Source organism: Gouania willdenowi, chromosome 16, assembly GCF_900634775.1.
Source record: "Gouania willdenowi chromosome 16, fGouWil2.1, whole genome shotgun sequence".
NCBI classification, from domain to species: Eukaryota; Metazoa; Chordata; class Actinopteri; order Blenniiformes; family Gobiesocidae; genus Gouania; species Gouania willdenowi.
Window position 1 is genome coordinate 14,587,783 of NC_041059.1, and position 13,248 is coordinate 14,601,030.

At 37.6% G+C, this 13,248-nt stretch overlaps 1 protein-coding gene across 3 annotated transcripts in view; it reads right to left on the bottom strand.

Moving 5' to 3' along the window:
- Positions 1-13,248, bottom strand: part of adam22 (ADAM metallopeptidase domain 22) — a 68,816-nt gene that overhangs the window by 9,091 nt on the left and 46,477 nt on the right. For 2 of the 3 annotated variants that reach the window (XM_028471348.1, XM_028471347.1), the window contains exons 16-30: positions 8,288-8,387; positions 8,130-8,201; positions 7,860-7,952; positions 6,663-6,743; positions 6,504-6,554; positions 6,344-6,407; positions 6,157-6,262; positions 5,963-6,082; positions 4,985-5,153; positions 3,920-4,031; positions 3,188-3,278; positions 3,052-3,105; positions 1,580-1,780; positions 1,250-1,350; positions 176-242 (exon numbers count right to left, since the gene is read on the bottom strand). In XM_028471348.1, coding sequence (XP_028327149.1) covers positions 176-242; positions 1,250-1,350; positions 1,580-1,780; positions 3,052-3,105; positions 3,188-3,278; positions 3,920-4,031; positions 4,985-5,153; positions 5,963-6,082; positions 6,157-6,262; positions 6,344-6,407; positions 6,504-6,554; positions 6,663-6,743; positions 7,860-7,952; positions 8,130-8,201; positions 8,288-8,387 — 1,482 coding nt within the window. The remainder of the gene's footprint in view (positions 1-175; positions 243-1,249; positions 1,351-1,579; positions 1,781-3,051; positions 3,106-3,187; positions 3,279-3,919; positions 4,032-4,984; positions 5,154-5,962; positions 6,083-6,156; positions 6,263-6,343; positions 6,408-6,503; positions 6,555-6,662; positions 6,744-7,859; positions 7,953-8,129; positions 8,202-8,287; positions 8,388-13,248) is intronic. The other variant, XM_028471349.1, reaches the window with a different exon arrangement.

A 13,248-nucleotide genomic window follows, 5' to 3' on the forward strand; every position in this document is an offset into this window, starting at 1 on the left:
AAGAGCTAATTAGGTCATAGTCTTTCATTAAAAAGAAAAAAGGTAATTAAAAAGGGGGTCAAATATATACTTTATCTTTAAAAGACCCTGCTAAATGTATTTTTTCTTTCTTTTTTTAGAATAATTTTCCCAAACATGTGCAACGTTGACGTTACCAACAACAACAAAAACTTACTCTGTAGAGTTTGAGCGAGCGCGAAACTTCTTTCCTTTCAGTTTCTTACGATTCCCACTCAAGTTTCCTGTAAAAAAGACATCGCAAACTTTAGACACAATTAGACACAGTGGTGTTAGATGAAGCGTTTAAGTGCCTATGTCTTAGGTAGTAGTTCCCAAAACTTTTTTGGATCGTGATCCCATTTCGATATCACTTTTTTCAAATGACCCCAGAACTAGTTTTTTATCCCATTTAACTAGATTTATATTTGAGAAGGTGAAAGTATAGAATACAGATTGTGTTGCTTTAATTTTAATAAGAATAAAAATTAATTATTATTATAATTTGTATTATTATTATTATTATTGTAGGGCGCACGGTGGCTTAGTGGTTAGCACGTCCGCCTCACGGCAAGAAGGCCCTGGGGTGGACTTGGGTCCTTTCTGTGTGGAGTTTGCATGTTCTCCACGTGCTCCACGTGTTTCCTCCGGGTACTCCGGCTTCCTCCCACAATCCAAAAACATGACTGTAAGGTTGATTGGAGTCTCTAAATTGCCCATAGGAGTGAATGAGAGAGTGAATGGTTGTCTGTCTGTGTTGCCCTGTGATGGACTGGCGCCCTGTCCAGGGTGTACCCCCGCCCAGCGCCCTATGAGAGCCGGAGATTGGCACCGGCAGACCCCCGCGACCCTGTTAAACGGGAATAAGTGGGTATGAAAATGGATGGATGAATTATTATTATTAATAATAATAATAATAATAATAATAATAATAATAATAATAATAATAATAATAATAATAATAATAAAGATTGCAATCAGTAATGGATTTGTTGGGTTTTTTCCTTTTTATTACAAATTTAATATTTTGAAAGCGCTTTTTACTTACTTTTGATGTAACTGGCACTATATAAATAAAGTTGAATTGAATTAGTTTAAAAGAAAACAAAATCAACCACGAGACATTTCAGACTTTGGGTCACGACGCCAAGGTTGAAAAACCCTGACCTAAGAGTTCAAGAACAGACTATCTAACACTGAATAAATAGACATATGTTTGAGTCCTTCTATAGTTGAGGGCATCTTGTGTTACCTTGCCATGAGTTGCTCCTCGGTCGCCCGTTTTCACAGATGTCAGAGATGTGTTTGGCATCTGGAATCCTCTCACTCCAAGAGTGGGACAGGCCATTAGATCTGCACACACATATTAAACATGAACACCACACATAGTACAACAGTGGTTGATTGCGACACCTTTTGTAGACACACTGAGGTGAATGAAGGAGAAGATGAAGATGCCATCACATTATAAGATCCAGCCACGCATTTCTAAATCTAAGGCATGAGGTAATGAGTCAAGTTCCTTCAATACATATTTAAAACCATATTACACAAATGAACGAGTGATGATGAGATGGCACACCTGAAGCCAAACACTGAGATGTTCTGGGAAATGGATGGGATGGAGGGAGTGAACGACAGGGTGCAAATCTGCAGGTGGGACAGACAGGCTGACCTCTTCTTGGAGCTGCAGCCTGAGTTAGTGCTTACGCCTGGAGGCATGTCACTGTAAAAGGAATCTGCATCACCAGGCTTTGTAACATAGTCACCTGGAGGCATTTGTCTGTGGAGATAGAAGATGCTTTTTAGAGGCAGAAAAAATAAAGTCATTAACAGGGTAGCTGTGGTGCCCTCATTATTACAATAAATATGATTATGATTTACAGAATGTTGGCTTTAGTCAGAGTTCATAAGCATTAAAAGGGAGGTATGATGGAAAAAATGACTTCATAATGGTTTTTCTACAGTGATATAAATCCCTTTAGCCTCATTCAGAGGGTTAAAGTTGAAAAAGTTCTGTTTCCTCCCTCCCTTTGTTATTACACATTTTGTAAAAAGTCAGCTCCAAATGGGCAAGTTGGATTTTGCTCGGCAGGTGATGTCACCAGCCGGAAACTCCTCCTCCTGACAATTCTTTCTCCTCCAACCATGGACATAATACACGCCTCCTAGAATGTGAGCTCCTCCCTCTCAAACTGTCTTACAGCTAAAACAAACACTGCGGTTTATTATAGAATTTTATTGCCATATATGTAAATGCAGACTGCACTACTGAACGCCCAAACTGCACTACTTTTTCTGCTGCTTGTGTCTGCAAGCAGCGGAGTCACTGCTCAGAGGCACAGAACCATTTACTTTACACCCATCCGCTGTTAGCACTCCATGTTAATGCTACACCAGCCTATGGAGCGACATCACGATAAGCTACATGCCCAATTTTATTTTATTTTTTTACACTAATTTTCTGCCATGCTTTTCTTCACATTATAGATTTTTTTCACTCCTTTTTGGTTGCGCATTTACAATCAATTTTCAGATTTCATTTTTTCCTCATCTTTTGTCAACTATAAGTTTATTTTATTTTCTGTCTTATAGTTTTTCCTTACATATTTGAAATAAAACTACTACCAAATTTTGTTCTGCTACATTGAATGTAATTTATCAATTAATCTATTTATTATTTTTATTCAGCTTGAATGACATTCTATTCCTACTTATCTTGTTTGAGGAAGTAGGTTTTATGCAGGAATGCTATCAGACACTGTAGTTGGTCATTAGTTTGAATCCAGGCTTTTTTCTTCCAGAGTACAGTTTGAAATTTCTCTTTTAGCGCATTTAAAAGATTTCTAGTATCATTATTAAAACAAGTGTTTTAATAAAAATAAGAGCCACACTTAATGCATACAACTAACAGAAGAATCTCACATAAGAAAATGCCTCCTAACAAAAATAAATATAGAGTTTTGGACTAACTACAGGAACACAAACTGATCTAAATGTCTAAAAGACTTGATGAAACCAAACATTGAGGTTAAAGATTTAATGAGAGCAAACCGGCAGAATCTTCGGTGAACCTCGGACTCGACATAACGTTTCTGCTTGTAGCTCCTGTGAAGAAACCAATATGAGAGCTTTATTTCTCTACCAAAGCTGCTGCATGTTGTTAGAAAATTCACAATGAAAAACTCACTTGTAGCACCAGGCTGTGACGGCCAGGATGAGGGCGAGGAAGAGGATGGAGCCAGCGATGGCCCCGATGATGATGTTGGTGCTGGTGATACCTGAGAAAGAGGGAGACCGGAGAGTGGGCAGCCAAAAGTGTGTTAATGGGACGTGTGTGAGTGTTGTTTCTGGAGTAATGGGATCGCAGGGGAATACACACAAACCACCAAACACTGCAGCTTAACAGAAAGCACAGCACAGCCAGCAGGAAAGGTTTTAGAGTAGGATGGAGGAGGGAGACAAGTAGAGAAGCATGACGTGGCTGTCACTGTGGGCTTCTCTCTGGTATCAGGATTACGATTACAAAACTGGTTGTCTTAAGTCAGGAGAGGGAGAATTAACCGTGCTGAGTTGAAGTTGGTGAGAGAAGGAATTGACTGCAGACAGGACATAATATATATTTAAAAAAAAAAAAAAAAACTCAAATCTGACCTCAAGTCACTGCGTCAAAGACATCAGCCTGTCGACAAAGAATGAGTGTGAAAAGAATTGACAAAAGAAGAGAATGACGTGCATTATTAAAAAACTACAAATACAGCGGATCTTAAAAAACGAACGTCACAGAAGCGTAAATAAACACAACAGCAATTAATAGAAAAGAAGAAAAAAGTGATAGTGAGAGACACTAAAAGAAAAACTGAATAGGATGAGGTTGGAAGGCTCAGGTTTGTGATAAGACACTAGAAATGATTATAAATACCTGAAACAGGTGCTGTGGGTCCCACCACCAGATAACTGAAAGGAGACATGGAGCTGCAGTCGTCTCCTGTCCAACCCAGGTAACACACACACTTCAGCTCACTACTGCACACCTGCACAACAAAACAATAATCCAACATGTAAAAAACAACAACAGCTGGTATTGGGACAAAGATTTGGACCCTGAAACAGTTTCAAATGTGCTTTTATGGTGGACTCCAAACAGGAGAATACGGTTCATTCATGGGTCAACGTTTGCTATTTGTACGTGAGACACGACACTGATTTTATTTTCTAGTTCGTGGTGAGGCTTTGTGTTGCATGCTTTTCATCAAACAGACAAATTGTAGGTTTGGGTTTATATTTAAGGCTGTTCTCATGTATGATCTCTGCATTGCTGAATGTTAGTGCAAGTGACATAGAATAAAAGCTTTAATGTCTGTGCATGATGAGACATGAGTCTGGCACACAGTCTGCACAATCATGTCATTGATATAGTCCCATGAACGCATTTTATTCATTTACTGAAGAACTTATTTAATACATTATTATTATTATTACACATTATAACACTAAAAAATGTCATTTCATCTCTCTTTGTGTCTTTTGCATATTATGCAAAACACATACAGTATTGAAGCAAAACTGACAATAACTGACTAAATGACTATGACTTAAACTCGAAACACTAAGCCCAAGAAAACGTTAAAGGGCTAAATCCAGTTTTGATTACTCAGCTTCTGTAACATTGGACTTCAATGACCACTTTTGCTGAGTTAGTTTTTTCTTTTACTGTACCTGCAGAAATTAATTAAAGGTTGAAGACTTTTTTGCACCATCAGGATCAAAGTGAATGGTCAGCCAAAAAAACTGAATTGGTTTGAGTGACGGATGCAAATGCAGGAATCCAACAATGTGGACCAATCGTTTACAAATTGCAGAGAATTATATAGAAGAAGGCCACCAAAGTAAAAGAGAAGGCTGAGCCAAACATTTACTTAATTTTCACTATCTGTTTGTTTGTGTATGTGTTTGTGTGTGTGTGTGTGTGTGTGCGTGTGTGTACCCCGTGTCCAGAGCAGATGGTCTTGTCTGTTGTCCCGGGGCAGGTGCTAAAGTTGAACTGCTGAATGTCGATGCATTTGTGATTGAAACAGATGCTGTCTGTCCCGCAGGCCGTCCCGTCCTCAACGTAACCAAGGTCAGTGTCTCCATCAATCAGCACATGAGCACCGCTGAGCAGTAAACATGGAAGAGTCACTTAAGCGCCAGATGAGAAAACCATAACCAACTGCAAAGACACTACAGCAGACGTGGACAACTGGTGGCCCTCGGTCTAATTTTATGGGACACAAAATGACAAAAAAAAAAACACTAAACAAAAGCAAGAATACATAAAAACATACAAAGAATCACAACAATGCAGGAAAATACAGTACGAGACAAGAGAAACAACGAAAATACTTCAAAAACACACAAAAATACTACAAAATGAACAAAACGACAACAGTAATACACAAAATGACACCAAATAACACAAAAATACACAAAATGACTCAAACAAATATACAAAATTACAGAAAATGACAACAAAAGTGCACAGAAAACAAGAAAAACACAATAAATGACTCAGCAAACTTACAGTACTAACAAACAAGCATAATGACAACATACATAATGACAAATACACAATATGACAGCAAAAGAACATACATTTATATGAAAGAATACACAAAAGGACAACAGAAATGCACAAAATGCCTGATAACGAGTAAGAAAACAACAAACATACACAGAATGACAGAAAAACACACAAAATTACTATAAAAAAAAGACTTAGTTCTTTTCTATATTAATGCTCTGATTAGTCATTATTCGAAATGCTGTCATGAATGTTGATAATGTGGCCGTTCGATCAAGCAAAAACATTTGTTGTGCAAAATGTTGCCACCTCTGCACTGGAGGAGAGTAACTGTAAACTGTGTAAAACATGTGAATCAGTTTGTCTTTAGAGCACCCTGTGGTTTTTCTTCCTGTTGTGTACCTGCAGTCCAGAGAAGCGCTGTGTCGAGCCACTGAGAACGACGTCATGCCTCCCAGCAGCTCTCCCAGTCGAGGAGCAGGTGAGATGTTAGAGCACAGCAGGTAGCCACAATGAACATCCCTGAAACACAGATCTGAGATTAGCCTGATGGAAAGAATCAACAGCACTTCTCATCGCCACAGAGAGTGACTCACTGCTTGTTACACTGGATCCACGTGTCCTTGTCCCTCCCACAGTTTCCTTTTTCTGTTCCTTCAATGTTGAGTTTTTCGTAGCAGAATTTATCTGCGGCTGTGGCCTCTGCGGTTTAAGTTTACAAAAGAATGAGGATTGCAGGTGCAAATTACCCATATTTATTTTTAGGTGAGAAAAAGTACTTACTCTCTCCCCAAATGTACTTGCACTGACTGTCTTTGGTTTTGCACCTTCCATTAAAGCAGCGACCCTGTGGAGAAATGAGGATTTTGATTATTTATGCGTTAAAAAAAAGTACCACAAATAATTTTTACACCAGATTTAATTCAAATGTCAATCAACCCACTTGGTCTTTTTCACACGTGTAACCATCCATCTTGTGCACATTCGGGGGGCACTGCAGGGAAAGAAAAAAAACAAATGCTTCAGGTAACTGTAAATCTTTGCATTCCTACATTTTTCATCTCCTGTTTGAACAAAATGTGCAGCTAAAGCTCTTCCTCACCTGGCTGGAGTTGCCAGTGCATTTTTCTGGGATGTCACAGTCATTCACGGCGTCACGGCACCTAACTCCCATGACCTCCATCTGCAGCGGCACACAGGGCAGATCAATCAGACGGGCTTCATGTCACTGTTTTAGCAGTCCTCAAATACTACTGTGTGGAGATGTTGGATATTAGCTTTCTCACATTAAACCGATACTATTAAATGCCCCCTCTCCCCCCAACCTCATTTTAGGTCACATAACATATCTCCATCTAATTAACACGCTAAGCCTAATTTTAATGTGATGCCCAGTATTCCACATAAAACATCATCTAATAGGCCATATTGGGGTGGTGTTTAGCTCAGTGGGTTGAGCGCCCGCCCCATAAATGGAGGCTGTAGTTCCTCACCTGCAGCCGGTCCCAGGTTCGATTCCCAGCTCGGGACCCTTTGCTACGTGTCATTCCCTGCTCTCCCTTTCCTGTCAAGCAACTGTCATATAAAGGCCACTAGAGCCCAAAAAATCCTTTTTTTTAAAAAAAATAAATAAATAAATAGGCCATATTTATTTTTAGCATGCTGTTGTTTGATTCAACATCAAACAACAGCACATACTGTTTTATCAATATCGGTGGAAAAAAATGGCTCACTGCACTATACTATACTATATATATAATAAAGATAAATACAAGTATAGTACAGCAAGCCATTTTTTTGTATTTTCATATTATATTTTCCTGGAGATGTGCACTTGTATTTAATCCCCATTTAATTAACAGTGTCTTATTTAATCATGTATGTTTTATTTTTATTTTCTTTCTTTTCTATGTTTTAGTGTTTCTTGTTTTCATTGGAAATATTTCTGGAGCACCTGTAAAAAAAGTACTTTTCCCCCTGGGATAAATAAAGTATATCTGACTCTGATTCTGAAATCCGATGTCGAACGATATAACATTTTATGGCAAATATTGGACGATAAAATCGACCAAAATCTACTACTTTGTTTTTGCCGCTGTCGCACGTTCACCATTAGGGATCTCCTTCACAAGTATTTTTGGTCCCAGATTATAAAGCGCTGTAAAAATTAAAACACCACATAAAAGCGTTAGAAAGCCTCATGGCTGGTGCTACATGGTAAGCAATAAATGCACGTGTATAATGTAATCTATACCATCGACAGTCCTGATGGCTGGTTTGGCTTTGCTGTGTTTAGTACCTGACAGTTATTGCAGCAGAGTCCATTGCTGCAGTTGGAGCCTTGGGTCAGGGTGCAGTTCTTGCAGCAGTTTTCTCCTTCTTTGGCACACTCCTGGAATATAAACCAACACAAATGGCTTTGAATGCATTTACTAATAGGAATAAAACTGAGTAATCTCCCCCCCTTCACCTTACTGGGGTATTTATTTCACATAGGTTGTATATCATGTACTGGTGTGTACTTTATTTAGAAATGCCCCACCTCTATTGAACTAATCTACACACTCACCGCAGCACTGCCACAGTCACACTCCTCTCCTTGCTCCACAAACCCATTCCCACACTCAGGAGGATCCAGCAGCTGTGTTGGATCAAATGAAAAGAGTTCAGGATGTGACAATGAGCCGTGTGTGTGAATGTGTGTGTGTTTGTTGGCGTGTGGGGCACCTTGAGAGGTTTGTTGAACAAACAGGCTCCTCCGCCGCTGTTCAGAAAGGTGTGATACTCCTCCACGTTGCAGTCAGAAAACTTCTTGGGTATGTAGAAACTGTTCAACGAAACCACAACTCATTAAAAAAAAAAAAACACATGGATGATGATGATTATGAAGCATTTGTAGATAATTAGTGACAGCCTTTCCTGCACCGAGGAGCAGAAAAATATACATGTAAGCATTTGTATCCAAATGAATGAGGGTAGCATTGTTGAAATCACTGAATTAATTTTAATTGAATGTGAATGACACCATACACAAGCATACTCACAGTTCAGAGGAGACACTTACATGGAAATGGATACATAACACAACTAAGGCGAAAAGGATATTTGTGTGAGAGACACTGAATTGACTATGACCACAAAATATTTTTAAGTAATAAATAATATGCTCATTTTAAAATGAGCTATTAACGTAAAAGTTAAAACATTTGAATCTGGAGGAGACATTTATCAGATGACATTGTAAATCTCATCCTAAATAAGCTTCATTCAGATGACCAAGGCTGGTTTCTTGACAAAAGCTTGTAGTTCTCATCACTTCTTTTTCAAATATAACACAAATATTAAAAATGTAAAAATGCATGAAAAAAAATCATCCATCAACAGAAAGAAAGAGGTCTGTTTAGCTCAAATGTCACGGCCTTATGCAGTGTTTTCACTCTTTGGTCCTGGGGTACTTTGAGGTTCTAGATCATCGTTGCTATATCGAGTGTGAATTTTCATATGTTTAATGTTTATTTGTTTGGAACCTGATGCATAAAGTTGGAGGAAAAAAATCTAGTCTTGCATAATCTAAAACCGGTCACCCAGACAAGGTCCTGAAAACACTTCACAAAGTCCAACAAACATTTTAACTTTTTCTTTTTTTTTACTCTGTTGCTTGAAGGAACATTCATGTTTTTCAAACAAAGAATATTTACAGGAAGCAAAAACTAAAAAAAAAAAAAAAAAACTAAAAAAACAAAACAAGCGCAATCATTATAAAATCCTGACTTCCTGATTTAAGATGCCTGTAAAAAGCTTGTTACTGTAGAATAAAGTGGCACTCCAGTCCATCACACATCTGTACATACAAGAACAAAGAGCCCTGTGGAAAGATGTGACAGTGGTTAATAAAATGCATCAGGTTTAGTGGATCGGACATGCAGGCACAGAGGGATAGAAACAGAACTTCAGTCATTGGTGGAGGTCATTCATTGAATACAAATGTCTGAAATACCATTTTATTCATTCTAAGGGAAACAAATTAGAGTTCAGAACATGCACAGATGACAGGCTGAAAAGGGCATGGGGTCACCTGTCTTCTGTCATGTGACCTCTACTATTCTCTGAGCCCCTTACAGAGGAATTTGGATGTGAAACCAGTTTCATTACAAAGAAACGATGAAATACACAAATATGGGCTTAAAAGGAGAATGACATTGCAGACTGTTTCAATCGGTTCGAGAAGAACAACAATGAATAGAGTCCTTATTCAAAGAGCAAACTGAGAGAAAAATAAAAGTACATAACGTATTTGTTGCTAATCAGCTAATAAACACGACACAAACGCAGAAAATAGATATTGTCTACATGTAAAATTGCATAAAGTGATAATGAAAAATACAGCCTGTGTATTATAAACAGGACATCAAGCTGTATTTGTTCATATCGTTGAAATAAAAAAGAGAGCAGCTGGTGCTCGGAGTGGCGTTAGAGCCGTGGATGAAATGGAAAGGTTGTGATGACTGACAACCTCCTCCAGTTGGTTCAAAACCAGCACAAGCAACGCCCGGGCAAGCTTCTGCTCACCTGCTGTCCCATTGGGGATAGAGGGGGATGGGGGGGGGGACGTAAGAGGGATTTCAGAAGAGGGGTACACAAACACAAATACACACAACCACGTTGTGCTCACAGAAACAGGATGTCCAGCACAACACACCAACAACATGTGACATCAGACTGACTACATGTCATACACAGGCCTCTTCATGAACTAGCTTTAACATTAGCTGGTCGACAATATCATGATAATGCAGAGACAGAGATGTGTCTACATGTGATACAACAGGGAAATTATCTATGTCTGTCTGACACCTAGTGGAGGATTATAAAATGACAAAAACACTGCAGTAGACTATTGCAAAAATGAAATAAGGTGTGCTTTAAGCCTGGTATGAACAATCAATTACATTTGCCTCACATGACTGGACACAGATATGGATTTTAATAAACATTCAACAAGTGATTCTCAAACTGGGTGTCGTGTGTCACAAGACGGCGGATGTAAAATCTAAAACTCATGATACTTTTCCTTTCATAATGCTTTAGGGCAGGGGGATCCTCGAGATAGCGCGTATGTTTTAGATGTCTCGCTGCTCCAACACACCTGAATCGAATGTTAGTGTTATCATGCATCTCTACAGGAAGCCTGATGATGAGCGACCCTTTACAATCAGCTGTGGTGGACCAGAGCAGCATCTAAAACATGCTGGATAGGATCTAGCCAGGACCAGATTTGGGCACCCCAGTTATAAGAATGATTAACTCTATGAATATTTCTATTTTTAGGCACATTGGAGCAGTTGAAACAATATCAAGGTAAGAACATTTTTAATTGAATTAAATAAAAAAATGTTACAACACTAATTTGAAAAGAAAACATGATGACACACGTCGTGACCATTGTAACACCATTTTTTTTAACCAGCACATATCTAAAATACATTTTTTAACTTAAAATGTTTATTTCTTTGGGAAATAGATTGATTAGTTGCACACTATTAACTGATCCACTATAATTTTAAATCTTTGAAATTATTTCCACCATCCTGGACTTTATTATGAAAAACCCTGTTATAGTGGGATAAATGCTGTGGTAGTACCAGTTTATTCACACCAAGATGACAGCAGCAGCAGTAGTACTAGTAGTAGTAGTAGTAGTAGTAGTAGTAGTAGTAGTAATAGCAGTAGTAGTAGTAGTAGTGGTAGTAGTAGTAGTAATAGCAGTAATAGCAGTTGTAGTAGTAGTAGTAGTGGTAGTTGTATTAATAATAGTAGTAGTGGTAGTTGTATTAGTAATAGCGGTAGTAGTAGTAATAGTAGTAGTATTAGTAATAGTAGTAGTAGTAGTAGTAGTAGTAGTAATAGCAGTAGTAGTAGTGGTAGTAGGTAGTAGTAATAGCAGTAATAGCAGTTGTAGTAGTAGTAGTAGTGGTAGTTGTATTAATAATAGTAGTAGTGGTAGTTGTATTAGTAATAGCAGTAGTAGTAGTAGTATTAGTAATAGTAGTAGTAGTAGTAGTAGTAGTAGTAGTAGTAGTAGTAGTAGTAGTAATAGTAGTAGTAGTAGTAGTAGTAGTAGTAGTAGTAGTAGTAGTAGTGGTGGTAGTATTAGCGGTAGTAGTAGTAGTAGTAGTAGTGGTAGTAGTATTAGTAATAGTAGTAGTGGTAGTAGTAGTAGTAATAGCAGTAGTAGTAGTAGTAGTGGTAGTAGTAATAGCAGTAGTAGTAGTATTAGTAATAGTGGTCGTGGTAGTAGTAATAGCAGTGGTAGTAGTATTAATAGTAGTAGTAGTAGTAGTAGTAGTAGTAGTAGTAGTATTAGTAATAGTAGTAGTGGTAGTAGTAGTAATAGCGGTAGTAGTAGTAATAGTAGTAGTATTAGTAATAGTAGTAGTAGTAGTAGTAATAGCAGTAGTAGTAGTGGTAGTAGGTAGTAGTAGTAGTAGTAGTAGTAGTAGTAGTAGTAGTAGTAATAGTAGTGGTAGTATTAGCAGTAGTAGTATTAGTAATAGTAGTAGTGGTAGTAGTAATAGCAGTAGTAGTAGTAGTAGTAATAGTAGTAGTGGTAGTAGTAGTAGTAATAGCAGTAGTAGTAGTATTAGTAATAGTAGTAGTAGTAATAGCAGTAGTAGTAGTAGTATTAATAGTAGTAGTAGTAGTAGTAGTAGTAGTAGTATTAGTAATAGTAGTAGTAGTAGTAGTAGTAGTAGTAGTAGTGGTAGTCGTAGTAGTAATAGTAGTAGTAGTAGTAGTAGTAGTATTAATAGTAGTAGTAGTGGTAGTAGTAGTAGTAGTGGTAGTAGTATTAGTAATAGTAGTAGTAGTAGTAGTAGCAGTAGTAGTAGTAGTAGTATTAGTAGTAGTAGTAGTAGTAGTAATAGTAGTAGTAGTAGTAGTGGTAGTTGTATTAGTAATAGCAGTAGTAGTAGTAGTAGTAGTAGTGGTAGTAGTAGTAGTAATAGCAGTAGTAGTAGTATTAGTAATAGTAGTAGTGGTAGTAGTAATAGCAGTAGTAGTAGTAGTATTAATAGTAGTAGTAGTAATAGCAGTAGTAGTAGTATTAGTAATAGTAGTAGTGGTAGTAGTAGTAATAGCGGTAGTAATAGTAGTAGTATTAGTAATAGTAGTAGTAGTAGTAGTAGTAGTAATAGCAGTAGTAGTAGTGGTAGTAGGTAGTAGTAGTAGTAGTAGTAGTAGTAGTAATATTAGTAGTAGTAGTAGTAGTGGTAGTATTAGCAGTAGTAGTAGTAGTAGTAGTAGTAGTATTAGTAATAGTAGTAGTGGTAGTAGTAATAGCAGTAGTAGTAGTCGTAGTAGTAATAGTAGTAGTAGTAGTAGTATTAATAGTAGTAGTAGTGGTAGTAGTAGTAGTAGTGGTAGTAGTATTAGTAATAGTAGTAGTAGTAGTAGTAGCAGTAGTAGCGGTAGTAGTAGTAGTAGTAGTAGTAGTAGTGGTAGTAGTAGTAATAATAGTAGTAGTAGTAGTAGTGGTGGTAGTGGTGGTAGTAGGAGTAGTAGTAGTAGTAGTAGTAGTAGTATTAATAGTAGTAGTATTAGTAATAGTAGTAGTAGCAGTAGTAGTAGTAGTAGTAATAGCAGTAGTAGTAGTAGTAGGTAGTAGTAGTTGTAGTAATAGTATTAGTAAT